The sequence below is a fragment of the Carcharhinus amblyrhynchos genome, chromosome 10 (assembly GCF_965287045.1).
Source record: "Carcharhinus amblyrhynchos chromosome 10, sCarAmb.v2.hapA, whole genome shotgun sequence".
Classification (NCBI taxonomy): domain Eukaryota; kingdom Metazoa; phylum Chordata; class Chondrichthyes; order Carcharhiniformes; family Carcharhinidae; genus Carcharhinus; species Carcharhinus amblyrhynchos.
This window is the reverse complement of record NC_137333.1, coordinates 75,037,217-75,051,969: the sequence shown is the minus strand read 5'-3', so window position 1 is coordinate 75,051,969 and position 14,753 is coordinate 75,037,217. Positions and strand designations below refer to the sequence as shown.

The following is a 14,753-nucleotide window of genomic DNA, read 5'->3' as shown; positions in this document are numbered from 1 at the left end:
GAAGTTATTCAATCCAACAAAGATATTGAATCTGACAAATAAATATACTGCTTAGATGAAGCAAGTTGTGCAACAAGATGGAATTCTCCAAATGGTACAGGAAATGATGGAACGATGGCATGAAACCAAAAAGGATACACAGAATTCTTGACATTATGATGAGCGACAATGGACCTCAGCTCTTAAGTAACAATTCAGATGTTTTGTAAATGAGAAGTTCAGCACTACATATCATTCCCACACTTTCCCCATGAAATTGAAAGGCTGAGGCAGCAGTGAAAATTACTAACAGGTTCATAAAAAAAAACAATCAAGATGATCCAGCACAGATGCATAGAAGGCAATTCTGGAGTGGAGAAACACATAGATGGTAGTCCAGTTCAGCAACTAATGTCACACTGCATCCGAACTACCCTTCCGATAGCTAAAGGTGACGGAAGCAAAGTGAAACAATAGAAAACAAAATTACACTTTGATAGCAGGTACCAAACCACAACCAGAGCTAAGAGTTGAAGAGCTGGTCAGACTGCAAACATTCAGTACCCTCAAAATTCAACCCACTTGGCAGCTTGGGATCTGTTCTGCTTTAGGGATGCTTGCAAGCATGACGTGAAGATCTTAGACATTGAATATCACATCTGGGAGTCATTAGCTGCCAGAGAGAAATGGTAACACACCCTGTGGACTGGTAACATGATGACCAGTGGTTAGGCATTTGATGCCAGTGCTAACATCTGGTAGTTTCATGTGCGGCACTTGAGGTAGAACCCATCACCCAAGTTCTTCAGCCTCAGCAAAAAGGTGTACCATATGAAGGCACCCCATCTGAAAAATATAGCCTGCTGTGTATTCATCATCTTTTGTAGCTGGAAGGATGCCAACATGTGAATTCATTTGAAAGCAGGGAGGTCATGCTGGAACTGTATAAAAAAATTGGTTAGGCCACAACTGGAGTATTACATGCAGTTCTGGTCATCACATCTTAGGAAGGATATGATTGCATTGGAGAGGATGCAGAGGAGGTTCACCAGGGTGTTGCCAAGAGCTGGAGGGTCTGAACTACAAGAAGAAATTGAATCAGCTAGGGCTGTTTTCTTTGGAGCAGTGAAGGTTGAGAGGGGACCTGAGAGAAGGGTATAAGATTATAAGTGGCATAGATAAGGTAGACAGGAAGGCACTTCTTCCATTAGTAGATGAATAACCAGAGGAAATTGAAAGGAAGAGGTAGAAGGATAAGAGGGCGGTCACTGACTGGTTCAGTTTTTTATCAGTTTAATTATTAGTGACACAAGCAGACTTACATTCACGTTACAATGAAGTTACTGCGAAAATTCCCTAGTTGCCACATTCGGGCACCTGTCGGATATACAGAGTGAGAATTTAGCATGACTAATGCACCTAACCAACACATCTTTTCGGATTGTGGGAAGAAACCAGACCATCTGAAGGAAACCCAAGCAGACACAGGGAGAACATGTAGATTCTGCACAAGCTGGGAATTGAACCTGGGTTCCCTGGCACTGTGAGGCAGCAGTGCTCACCACTGTACAACCATGCCACCCCAGTGGTACAGTGGGTGACTGAGTTGGAAACTCTTGTGAATATCCAAATATTCTTAACTGTTACTTATGCTGCTCTAACCTACAGAGCTATGCAGCAAATACTGGAAAATGGGATTAGTCTGGTCTTTTTGAGTGGTGTGGACACAAAAGGCCAAATGGTCTCCTGCTGTGCTGTAAACATCTAAGTGTTAACTCTCAAATATTGAGCAAAATCACTGACTTAAAAGCTGTGATAAAACTATCATCTTAATAAAGCACTCAGGTTGCAATTTTAGTGTTACCTTAGATATTTACAACTGTTTAAACTATGTGATTTCAATTTAACATGAAGATTTATTCATTTTATTAGCATAACTTCTACAATTGATCATTACATATATCATTCATAAATAGGTTGCATTGTAGTCTGTGAAGACACTGCCCCCACAGAAATGAATCAGATAATACTGCAATTTAATTAGTAAAAATATTTCATTATATAACACACGAGTCAGAACCTGGGACCAAGGATGTAGAGGTGGGCAACTAGATTTGACCAACTTAGCCCCAGATTTATCTGATTTACCCTACAAGCCCTATGCAAGCTGCTCCACAGGAGCCTCATCCTTCTCCCAAATCAGATTGGTCTTTACGTCCAAGAGCCAATTAAAAATAGACACCATGGAGACCAAAAGCCAATGGGAAAGGTTGCAGGAAAGGTGCAGTGTAAGGGACAATGGAATAGTTAGTTCAACAACCAAATTGAGAATTGAATCCATGATGAAACTCGGAGACTGAAGAGAATCCGAGACATGATCCAATGTAATATTTTCTGACCTTGAAATCATGTGATGAAACAAACTTCCAGTGGATGTATTGTGTGAGATTTAAATATCACATTACTACGGTTTGGACAGCTTAGACAAACAAGTCAAGGATTTGGAGAGCTACCAGCACCCATTAACTTTGGATAAGAATTTCTGGTTCTGCCAATGGTGAGACTGGAAAATCCCACCAGTTTCTGGGTATCAACATCTAGCCGTATGTACCATTTAACAACTCAGAACCTTCCAAAGCCACAGTTTCCGTCAATAGCCACCAACATCCCTCACAGAACTACTGCTTTGCAAACATTACTCTCCTGTGGTAAACTAATGTATATCTCTGTATAAATTTCAATCAATATGCTCATACAGTTTCTGTTCCTTTCAGGTAGGCTGAATCATGAAACAACTATACTTAAAAACAAGAAGTGATGTTCCATTTAAAGACTCTCTCATTATTTATGATCTTAAAAATAGAAATCAGAATAAAATGAACAAAAAATTAGCCAAACCAGCTTGATAGTACAGTTTGCATGCAATTAACTCAGGGTCAATTCCCACATATATGCTGTTAACAAATAGCTTTGCCATCAATTCAAAAGCTGTTGATTCACTTTCTAATAGCCTATCCAATATTATGACATGTGCCCCAAACATTCTTTCAACTTAATGTTGAGTAAATAAATGTCAGCCACCTGGCAAACACCAACAACTCGATAAAAGGGGCTTTGACAGAGAGTCATCTGGACTCGAAATGTCAGCTCTTTTCTCTCCTTATAGATGCTGCCAGACCTGCTGAGATTTTCCAGTATTTTCTCTTTTGATTTCAAACACCAACAACTCATGCCTTTGGCCTTGACATGGTCAAACCCTGGTTATCACAGGCTGTCAAAGTTCAAAACTGCAGTGTATTGCCAAATCAGGAGTTCAGTCTCCCCCCCTATGTTTGCTTAATTAGCAAGACTGCTTCTTTCCATTGCTAACATTCCCCACCCTATTCTCCTCTTAACAGCTAAGTGCAGGCCTTCAACATCAAGAATCCAACTTTTCTGATGCTTCCTAACCTGCCCTTATCTCAACTCTACAAAAGCATTAATTCATGCAAAAATAACACTGAACATATCTACACCACAAACCAATGACCCTATGTCTTACTCCATAATGTGATGCTTCATTAGCATCAGGAAATTGACTTCAACATTCTTTTTGTCAAGATGGTTATTGTCATGCTGGAAGTTCTTAATTTCACTGCTCCCCTCATTTACTCCAATCTGTCTCCCTCAACTTGCTGCGCTTTGTTCTCTTAGCTACGACCTGAACATGAGGGTATCTTCAGCCCATTCTCGCTGTCCACAGGAATACCAGCAGGGGCTCAAGATCTGCAATCATAAATCTTGCCGAAGCTGTGATTTTAGATTTTCGCCAAACCTCGCCAGTGACATTCAGGTCCACACCCATTATGGGAAAGAATCTGATTTACATTTAATACATTTACATTTTATTAAACATGCCTCCACCAGATATTGTGCTTTTCAAACCGCACCAATATGATGTCATGTCTTATATAACAATGTGGCAAGATTGCAGTGAGCTGTTACTATGAGATTCTGTTTATTGCATGTTGCCTCCACTGCTTAGCAAGCAAGCAGTTTGATGCTGTAGCTTACCTGACTGAATTTAGTTATGCTTAGTTCTGCTCCTGGCATGCCCTCTTGCATACACTATTGAGCGAAAGTTGATGCCCGATTTGATGGTAATTGCAGAATGAGGGATATGCTGGGTCATGAGATTAAAGATTGCGGATTAATACAATTTTGCTGCTTCTCAGGGACTACTGCACCTCATGGATACCTTGTTTTAGTTGCTAGATCTGTTCTAAACCTATCCTATGTAACAAGACAGTGAAATGCACAAAATAGAGGCTTTCCTCAATGTGAAGATAGGACTTTGTGGTGTTCACTCTTAATAACACTGTCATGGACAGACGTGTTTGTGAAAAGTAGACTGGTGAGGATGTAATCAAGTAGGATTTTTTGCTGTTGGTTCCCTCACCTCTTGCTGCAGGCCCAGTCTAACAGCTAAGTTCTTCAGACTAGCACAAATCGATAGTGGCTCAACCGACCATTCTTGGTAATACAAATTTAAGTCTCTCACCCAGAATACATTGTATACCTTTGCCACTCTTGGTGTTCAACATGGAGATGTTAATCAGTCAAGTGTGAGGTGCTCTTTGCCCATGCTTGACCTGATGTGATAAAACCTAATGGGGTACAGAGTCAATGTTGAGGACTCCCAGGCAACTCCCTCCCAAATGCTTACCACCATCCTACCATCACAGGTGAGTTTCTTCTACTGGTGGGACAGGAAATACCAGAGGTAGCTGACAAAGGTATTAAGAACATTGTCTATAAAAGGTATAATTCCTTGGCTATGACTGTCAGGCTGTTGCTCAACTCTTCCAATTTTGGTGCAAATCCTGTGATGTTACTAAGGAGGACTTTGCAGGGCCATTGTCATTTCTACAGCAATGGCAGGTATTCAGTTTCACTCCTGTCTAACATTTCTCTAACAGTTTTGTAGAACTTTCAGAGAGCAGTTAAGATTCAACCACACTGCTATAGGTTTGAATCACATCAAAGGACAGCAGATTTTCTTTGCTAACCAACATTAGCCAAATCAGATTTTTTTTTTGCAACACATCAACAATAGTCTCATGGATCACCATTACTGGGAGGGAATAGCTTTCAATTCCACATTTATTTATTGAATTTACATTCCAATGATCTGGAAGGTTTGGGCAATCTAAATGGGATTTATACTTTTTTTTTCTTCCTACTTTGCCATCCAAGAATTATTTATCTGATTGTGTGATCAGCATGCCTGCTGCTTGCCCTATTGCTGGACACCACAGGGAAACATGTTGGCAAATTGCAGAGAAGTGCAGAAACAATAGTGCAATAATACTTACGCAAAGACTTTCTCTCCCAATATTAACTGTGTAAAAACCAGTGTAAAAGGTAGCCATGATGTGGAGATGCCAGTGTTGGACTGGGGTGGGCACTGTAAGAGGTCTCTCAACATCAGGTTAAAGTCCAACAGGTTTATTTGGAATCATGAGCTTTTGGAGCACTGCTCCTTCAGGTGAATGACCTGATGAAGGAGCAGCACTCTGAAAGCTCATGATTCCAAATAAATAGTGTAAAAGATAGAGAGAGCATAGAACTTTTGAAATGCATTCAGGAATACATTTTAAAGTGTGGGACCTCCAAATCTGAAGCCTATTTGATGTCAAAAAACATTGTGGGGATCACACTATTCAAGTATCAGAGCAGCTGTATTTTCATGAGGTTTTTCACTACTTATCAGTTAATCCTTTTTTTTATCCTGATGCATAACCCATAAGTATCTGATATTAATGTGTACAATCTACCACGTTCCTGAAAGATCCTGCCAGACTTTGGCGATAGGGAGCCGAGTTAAGGCAAGTAAATCCTCGGATGGGCGAGTGGAGCCCAGTTCACAGTGGTGGTTTTGCTGTTGAAGCTGGCCTACACTTCGTTCGTGGCATAGGTATCAAGATGATAACTGCCTTTGTGAGTAAATTTGTGGACAATGGTCTCGGGCCACCGGTACAAATTATTGATGCTCACATTAATGAATCATGAGATATCCTAAAGAGAATGGATAATACTGGAAAGAAAATCCTGTCAGTCAAGAGGGCAGTTTCCTTGATGGGCTCACCTTGGAAATCCTGTTGTATGGCACGTCGAATATCTTTGTTGAGGTGGTGAGTTGGGACCGGAGGAGTATCTGTGCTCCCGGTCTCCAAAGGGCAGCTGGGGATGAATTTCCAGTCAAAATTCAAAAATGGTAGCCATGCTTTCATAATCTTGATTTGAAGGTGCACACTGCATCCAGTTTTCAAGGCCTGGGGTCAGTTGAAGACTCCAATCACCGATTTTATGTTGCCTTGTCCTGTGTGCATGGGTGTTAAGCAGCGCTGGAGGTGGCCTGACATGATCAGCCTTGACTACCCACTAGGACCTAGATTTCTCTTTATTAGGGCTTCTGGATGACAACATGGCAGAGGTCCAAAGTTTCAGTGAAACATTAGATGGATCCTGGATATTGCTCAATGGTTCTGTCATGACTTTGGCCATTTCAAGCTCCAAGGATAGTTATATCATTCTGCAGTTCATCATTAATCCTGAACTTGATTCCGTTATGATTATACTTTTCTACTGGGGAGCATGCAGAGTTGGATGTATGACATGAGGGTTATGTGGTATTACCTTTTCTTTAAAAAGAAAGAGCTGTAACCCTTCCACAGGGCTCAATACTAGGTCTTCTGCTTTTCATTGTGACAATGATCAAGACTCAAATGTAGTATTGATTAAGAAGTCTGAAGATAATGCAAAAAAAATGGGTCTGCAGTTGATGATTTGGAAGGAAACAAACTGAGGACAGCATCAATAGACACCTCAGGTGGGCAAAGGAATGGCATATAGAGCTCACTCAGGAGACGTGCGAGGCAATGCATTTGGATAGGGAAAGCAAAAACAAAAATACACAAAGGATAGTAGAAAGATAATGTAAAAAACAGAGGCATAGTGGAGCGCATATCCACAAATTCCTGTAGAACAGGAAAACAAGCAAGGTTATTATGAAGCTAAAACTGCATGAACCTATAGTTCAGCCACAGCTAGAGTATTGCATACAGCTCTGGTCACATTATAACAGGAATAATGTGATTGCAAAGAGGTACAGAAGACATTTGAGGATTTTGTGAAGAATAGGGAGTTATGAAGAAAACTAAAAACAAACCTAATTTCTTTTATTTATTAATGTCACAAGTTGGCTTACATTAACATTGCAATGAAGTTACTGTGAAAATTCCCGTAGTCACCACTCAGGCACCTGTTTGGGTACACCAAGGGAGAATTTAGCACTTAACTGGCACATCTTTTGTATTATGGGAGGAAACCAGAGCATTCAAAGGAAACCCATGCAGACACAGGGAGATTCTGCATAGATAGTGACCCAAGCTGGGAATTGAATCCAGGTACAAGACGCTGAGAGGCAGAAGTGCTAACCGTTGTACCACCGTTGGGACATAGCAAAACATAAATGGCAGGCTCGTTAGAGGGGAGTTGGAAACGTTTTTCAGTCACAGGGTAACAAGAGCCTGGATCTCATCTCCTGAAAAGGTAGAGGCAGAAAACCTTGTTACTTAAAAAACTTGGATATGCTCTTGAAATGCTATAACCTACAGAATTACAGACTGACCAGCTGGAAAGCAGGATGAATCGTTTCCTTCTGTGCAATAAATTTTCTATCACATACTATCCCCATGAAATTCAAAGTGACAAAGAAATGTTGACAGTGTACTCTGGAACCCAATAAAATTTTAAGTCTAGTTTTGAGGTCAGGAGCAAGTGGCTGATATATTCCTTTGCCACTGATCCCAGAACCCACAGTAGTGGTTCTATATGGTCAGCATTTGCTCAAAATGATGATCCATTTTATTCTACCGAATAATGACCGCTACAAACATCTGAGAAAGAGTATTCCTAATCTTTTCTTATTCTGATTTGACATGGCATAGAAAAAAAAAAGCTAGCTTTTTGCATTTGTAGATTCTCTTAAGAACATAGAATCCCTACAGTACAGGAGGCAGCCATACAGCCACCAGAAGGAGGCCATTCAACCATCAAGCCCACCCTGACAACAATCTCACCCAGGTCCTGTCCCCACAACTCCACATATTTACCCTGCCTATCTGACTAAAGGGCAATTTAGCATGGCCAATAAACCTACCCTGCACATCTTTGGGACTGTCGGAGCAAACAGGAGCACCCAGTGTGGGTTTCCTACACAGAGAGGACGTGCAAACTCCACAGTCAGCCAAGGTCAGAATTGAACATGGGACCCCAACACTGTGATGCAGCAATACTAGCCACTGTGCCACCATGCTGTCCATAAATACATCACAAATATTACTTTACTACTAATGTGGATCTATGGTTAAGCTGGACTGCCATCAGCAGAACTCTAAATTAGATATAGTGAATGCATTGATCAGGCATTTCAGGATCTGACTGAAGACTATGTACTTTCAGCAATGCTATCCTCTGGAGATAGCTTAATATTCAGTCTGCCAGTGAAATTTAAGATCAGTGTTAATTTTCACAATATTCTCTTTTTTATTACAATGAACAGAAGTGTGGCCTGAAAAAAAACAAGTGAAACAAAAGTACAAAATGTGTTAAAGAGCAAAAACCTCTTATTGACTTTTACTATATTTCACAGCTCATCTGTACCTCTTGATTTATGGTCAATATAATTTAAAGGCAAACAAATTTACTGCAAGACTTCAATCTCTTTCAAGTTCTGAATTTTGATATCCTATGCTAACAGAAAAGTCTCCACCAGTGATACGATTCAGGCCAGTCAAATGAGAAAAGTGTTTCCTTTAACCATGTTTGTAACATTATGCAACGTTTACATAAAATATTTTTGAGACAACAATCAACTAATGCCATTATTTGGACCTAAAATTAACAAACTATGAAAAAAAGAGACATCCACACTTACTAAGACTGCTGAGCTGACGAATGATGGCTGCTAGCGTATTGTTTGTGACACACTCCAGTTCATTACTAATTCCATCAGGTAAAGCACCATGACAGAGGTGTCTGGGTTCAATATTCCTTTTTACTAATGGCATATTTTCTTCAGAGTGTACAACAGTACCTGCTAAAAACAAACAAAATATTTTACAAGAGGACAAGGCAACAAACTTATTTCCATTCATTTCATTTGGCTACATATTAACTGGACAAAACAACATCTCTGCCACCTTTGTAGCATACAGCAATGAAGCTGAAACCCTTTACATTTGAGAAAATGAATTGCATGGGTTCTAATATTGTAAAAGTCATATTTACCAATGAAGGCAAACATGTGAACTAAGAAACACAGCTTTTGATGTTAAGTCACCATTCCACTGCCTACAACAAATGACTCGCAGATAAAAGTATTATGGAAATGAGAGAGCTACTGACCTGTTAACCCTGTTTTCACTGTAATGGCTGATTGTACCTAGCCAATGGTACCTTCCATTGCTGAAGAAAGCTTGCCTGGAAATTGGAATATCTGTTTATGAACAATTGACAAATACAGCTGTGAACTCACCACACTTAAACAACCAAATAAATGTACAAGTAGAAATGGCTACCGTAATGTCTAACATAACAATCACTGTAATTCAACAAAAGTAGCACTTTGACATGCGATAATAAGGCTTTTTATAAGTCTAAGTTTTGTTTTATATTCACAGCAGCGGGTCTACTGTGATACTGCTTACTGTAAAACGGATTTGCTGTTATATACAAGTTGTGCTGTCATGACTAGTAGAGTTGTGAACTTAAACTCCAATGATAAACAACCCATACACTATTCAAAAAAGGGCTTGTACAAGTTAACATTTATAAGAAAATGTTCTTCAAATAAGATTTGTGTCCTGAAAGAATTAACGAATCAACATTCAACTTCATTACTGGATGTTTTTGTGGTGGTAAATGACAAGTCTTCTTCTTTGTATATTCTAACTCGTTCTTACAGCATGTTCATCAATCACCAGTAATCGTGCATTCATTCAAAAATCAAAATAAGTGCACCCCATCGCTGTTATACAGATTTTATGCATTTTCTACCCCTTGGTTTGTATGATACATGTCAATCCTCAGCTCACAGGCCTAGTAAGTGTCATAAGTGCTTCATCTTCAAGGGCTAAGAACATTAGTCAAGGACGAAGAACATAAAAATAAACTATCCCTTAAATGGTTCATGCAAATATTCTGGTTGCTGCCATTCCTGGAAAATTCAGCATGTTACAAGGTAATTAAGCAGTTTTGAAGAAGTTGAAAACCTCTTGATTCTGGTGGACTGTTTCCAAAACAGTCACACGCAGCTTATAGTTTTGGAAAAACAATGCCTGCCCAGGGAAATTAGGAACCTGGTTTTAGGAGAAAACAAGGTCAATTACTGGGGTAAAGAAGACAACAGTCCTTTAAGCTCCAAACCTACTCCAAAAGCAAAAAAAGTGAATGGACATTGCTCCAAAAGAAAAAAAAAATCACAAGTTATCTGCAAAGTTCACTTGGAAAGTAGTGCAAGAATCACCGATTATTTTGCAAACCACAATAGAAAGATCAACCATAAACTAGACACCATTTCAAGGACTCCTTCATCTACTCTTTTTCTTTAAGCCACTGACTTTTAACCTTTAAGCAGAATTCCTTTTTTTTGGTGAATTTAGAAAGAGTAAAGAATAATCATTACACTTTTATATTTCATAGTAGGCCTTGCCCTCAACTTGACAAGTCAGGTTTTATAATAATTGTTTATTCAAGAAGCCTTGGTATTGAGGGGTCATTCTGAAATTTATAGATAAAGCATTGATACAGCCAGTTGGGGAACTGATTTTAAGTAAGCACTGTGACCTATGGAATAGTGGAACTACGGAGATAAGGCACACCTCCTATCTCGATTATAACACATTGGGCAAATTTTGTAAAACTATTTAATTACTAAAGACATGGAAGCATAGAAAAGAAGTCAAAGATGACTTTCCCCCTGACTTTTCTCCTCCTCTCACTGGGAAATCATGTGTTTTTTTTATTTGGCACCTTTTTTGGATGTTCTAAGTACTGTCCGTTGGTAACATACACACATGTGCACATGCACATGAACACCAACTTCTATATGCACATTGATGACATCCATCACTAATCTTTCCAGCACATGCCATGACAACTCCATGATGTTGTCAGGTTGCTGGTCCAACATCTATCTCATCTCACACGCAACACAATTTTTCCAGTGAAAAACTGGGATACCCATAATATTCTTTCCCTCCCAAAAATCCATACATTTTCTAATGATTCTATAATTTTCCCAAGCCATCGTCTCAGGTTAGATCAGGGGTTTTGTAATGTTCTCCAACACAAGGAATGTCTCCTTCCAGCTCTGAAACATTACCAACATATAAAAATAAGAATCAGGAAAAGGCCAGTTGGGCCATCAACTCTGTTTAACATTCATGATATCAGCTTATGTGACATGTGCCAGTGGCAATGTAAGCTAAGTGTGAATACTTGTCTATCGATATCTTTCCAGTCTGCATCAGGAGTTGATGAATATTTATTTCTCAAATCAACATCACAAAAAATTCTCTGGTCATTATCGCATTGCTGTTTGTTAGAACTAACTGTGTGCAAATTACCTGCTGAGTTTCATACAATACAACAACAATTACATTTCAAAAGTAGTTGATTGGCTGTAAGCACTTTGGGACACATTGTAGGTTGTGAAAGGTGTCGTACAAATGCAATTTTTTTTTGTCTGTATAAATTTATAGGTACCCCCAACAAAATCTCCACCTCCCCCATAGATAGATAATCTCCTTGGGAAGAATAATCTAAGGGAAAGGAAAGAGGAAACATTGGAAGCTTCCTATAATTTCAAGATTTATATTGTTCAGGAATATAACTTTTAGTTTGGGAATTGACATTTTTGAAATGTAAGCAATAAACTGACTACACTTCTTGTGGCCTCAGAAAAGCAGCCAGCATAAATCAAGGACCTCATGCACTCTGGACATTCTCCTCCCTTCCACCTTCTTCTGTCAGGAAAATGATACAAAAGTCTGAAGACACATACCAACCAACTCAAGAACAACTTCTTCCCAGCTTTCATCAGACTTTTGAATGGACCTACCTTGTATTAAGTTGATTTTTCTATATACTCTAGCTATGCCTGTTAAACTACATTATGCACCCTCTCCCTTTCTTCTTTATGTACAGTATGCTTCGTCTGTACAGCACACAGGAAACAATACTTTTCACTTTATACTAACCTACGTGACAATAAAAAGAATCAAACATCTTCAGGACTGAGAAGTCTGAAGTAATCAAAGGATAGCCTATGTTTATTAAATAAAGTCAGAGAAAGAAGTGGGAAAACATCAAACAATGGGTGACCCCTTTCTGAGCTTGGTAGAGACAAGAGGTAGAGACAACTATCCCCACAACAGTTTTAAATTATTCACATGGGCCACAGAATCAGAGATATTTTGAAGCTGAAGTTAATTAGTTTGGATTTCTATATGGAACATCCTAGGTATGTCACGTTGCTACTGAAGTAGATTATTCATGGGTACCCTTTTTTTTTTGAGGGGGGTTGGTATCTGTATGATTTCTCACAGAAAGAGACACTCAGATTTGTAGTTGTGTGATTTGGAATCACTAAACAAGAATGCAGTGAGGTCCATGTTTGGGCCAGGTTGTCCACAATCATGAATGCTTGAGTTAGAAGGTTGCCAAGCTGAATGCTAGTAGAAGGACCTAAGAAATCACTTGCCTCAGAATAGTGGGAACATTTGAGGAGAATTTCTGAAAGCTGTGGCACACCTTGATTTATAGAGGAACTCTCAGCTAGAAAGAGTTGAAATTTTCAAGCTTAAAGAAGTTATTTATTACAAAATATAGTGTCACGTTTGTAGTACTTGTACAACTCTTGAACAATAAAATTTTTGTCTAAACATGAAATCTCATGACTCAATTCTTTTCAAAAGTTACTGGTGTCCATCTGGATCTTTAACACCTCTTGGCTCCCAGGTGATTGAGATCACATTGACCAGGTGCATCTTATCAATTAGTTCCTATGCCATGGATGAGAATGAGTCTGAATTAATGCTTCAATTAATTTTCTTATAGTATTTCTGCTGATGCTAACCAGCATTGCTGTACTCATTTACATTTTATTTGCCATCAATGTAGCTGCCCTTTGCAGCTTTTCAGGCCTACAAAGTTCAAAACAAGCCAGCAGATAAGAAACAGAAACACAAACATGACTTGGTTTATTGGGCTTGGATTGCCAGGGACCTGGAGCCGCATGCAGCCACAGTGTTATTCACATGTCCCTGCATTAAACTGAATTCAGTGGAGATTGTAAGTAATCATGCATATCTAATATTTGTACTTTTTTTTTAAAGCAAATTCTCAAATTGCTGAAGAATTTGTACTACCTGATTCTTAATCAGCACAAAGTCTGCACATTTAAGCTGGATATAATACTACACAATAAGGCTAAATTGTTAAAGATAAAATTAGTACAATTAGTAAAAGCAACCTCAGTTTTCTTAACTTCAAAAACAGAGATGTAATTCAATAGAAAGAATGAGACTTTAGGTCATCCTAACATGCAAGATGTGTGTTTATTTGGTGTTAAGCATGGACGATAACAGGTTACAATAAACAGGAAGTCAGCTGGAAATTTTAACTATAAAAATGAAGTTCCTTTTACCTCATGAAGAGTCTTTTAAAAGCACTTTAAAAAGTTGTATGTCTCCTAATATTAACAATGCATTAAATTTAAATTGTGCATTTGATAAACCTCAAGGACAATAGCTTCAAGTTGAATAGTACAGCAATATTAATCTTAGTTAATTCTATTTTGTTTCCAAACCAGTGAGTGGAACACTTTGACTGAATCCAAAGCACTGCTTCTTTAAAACAATGACTTAAAACATGATTGTAAACTCTTATTTCAGGTACGCATGTTTTGTATCACATGTAAATAAACTTAACTAAATGCTTTGAATCTTGAGCCAATTTCAAAATGAAACAGGTTCCATAGAAATGGTGGATTCTTTTGAAATCAATTGTTACCAAGTAGTATAACCAGAAATAGTTCCTTTCCTCAGTATAAAGGAAATCAAGTTTTATGCTTTAAATAGCTCATGTGTCCTGTGCACATGACAATCCACAGCTGCCAAAAGGACCACCCTTTCAAAAGATAGGTTTTCCCCCCGGTATACAGTACTAAAATGCAGTGCATAACTTGCTATCTGGCATTTATCCAAAACTCAAAATTATGATTTCTATGCCTTAGATATGAATATGAACCAAAAGATGAATATATCACAAATCAGCCCACAGCTGCATGCAATTTTTAAGTTCAATATGAGAGATGTCAGGGCTGAGGAATGGCACATTTTCCACTTCCTCTACAAAATCAAAATAAAAGGTCAAATATGAAAGGAGGAGACACAACTGAACCACAAATACAAAAAGTATCTAATCATTTAACCTGCACCTGCCTCCTAATCATATACAACTGCAGCCTACACCTACTTAAAACAAGTACTTAAATACTCTGAAACCAGTTTGCATACAGTTGCCTAATATTCCAATGTCATATTGATAAGTGCTCAATTACAATTTTATATCGTGGAAATTTATAACTGTTCCCAATCAGTATATATTGGTATCATATTACAGGGAGGTTTGCAACATTGCCAAATACCCACAATCACCTCTGCTGA

General features: G+C 38.6%; 1 protein-coding gene across 5 annotated transcripts in view; it reads right to left on the bottom strand.

Annotated features, from left to right (window-relative positions):
* The window catches only part of LOC145349074 (actin-binding protein WASF3-like), a 79,492-nt gene that overhangs the window by 52,881 nt on the left and 11,858 nt on the right, over positions 1-14,753 (bottom strand). For 3 of the 5 annotated variants that reach the window (XM_080197380.1, XM_080197384.1, XM_080197381.1), the window contains 2 exons: positions 9,430-9,520; positions 8,960-9,121 (listed from right to left, as the gene is read on the bottom strand). In XM_080197380.1, coding sequence (XP_080053506.1) covers positions 8,960-9,092 — 133 coding nt within the window. In that variant the 5' untranslated portion in view covers positions 9,093-9,121; positions 9,430-9,520. The remainder of the gene's footprint in view (positions 1-8,959; positions 9,122-9,429; positions 9,521-14,753) is intronic. The other 2 variants (XM_080197382.1, XM_080197383.1) reach the window with 2 other exon arrangements.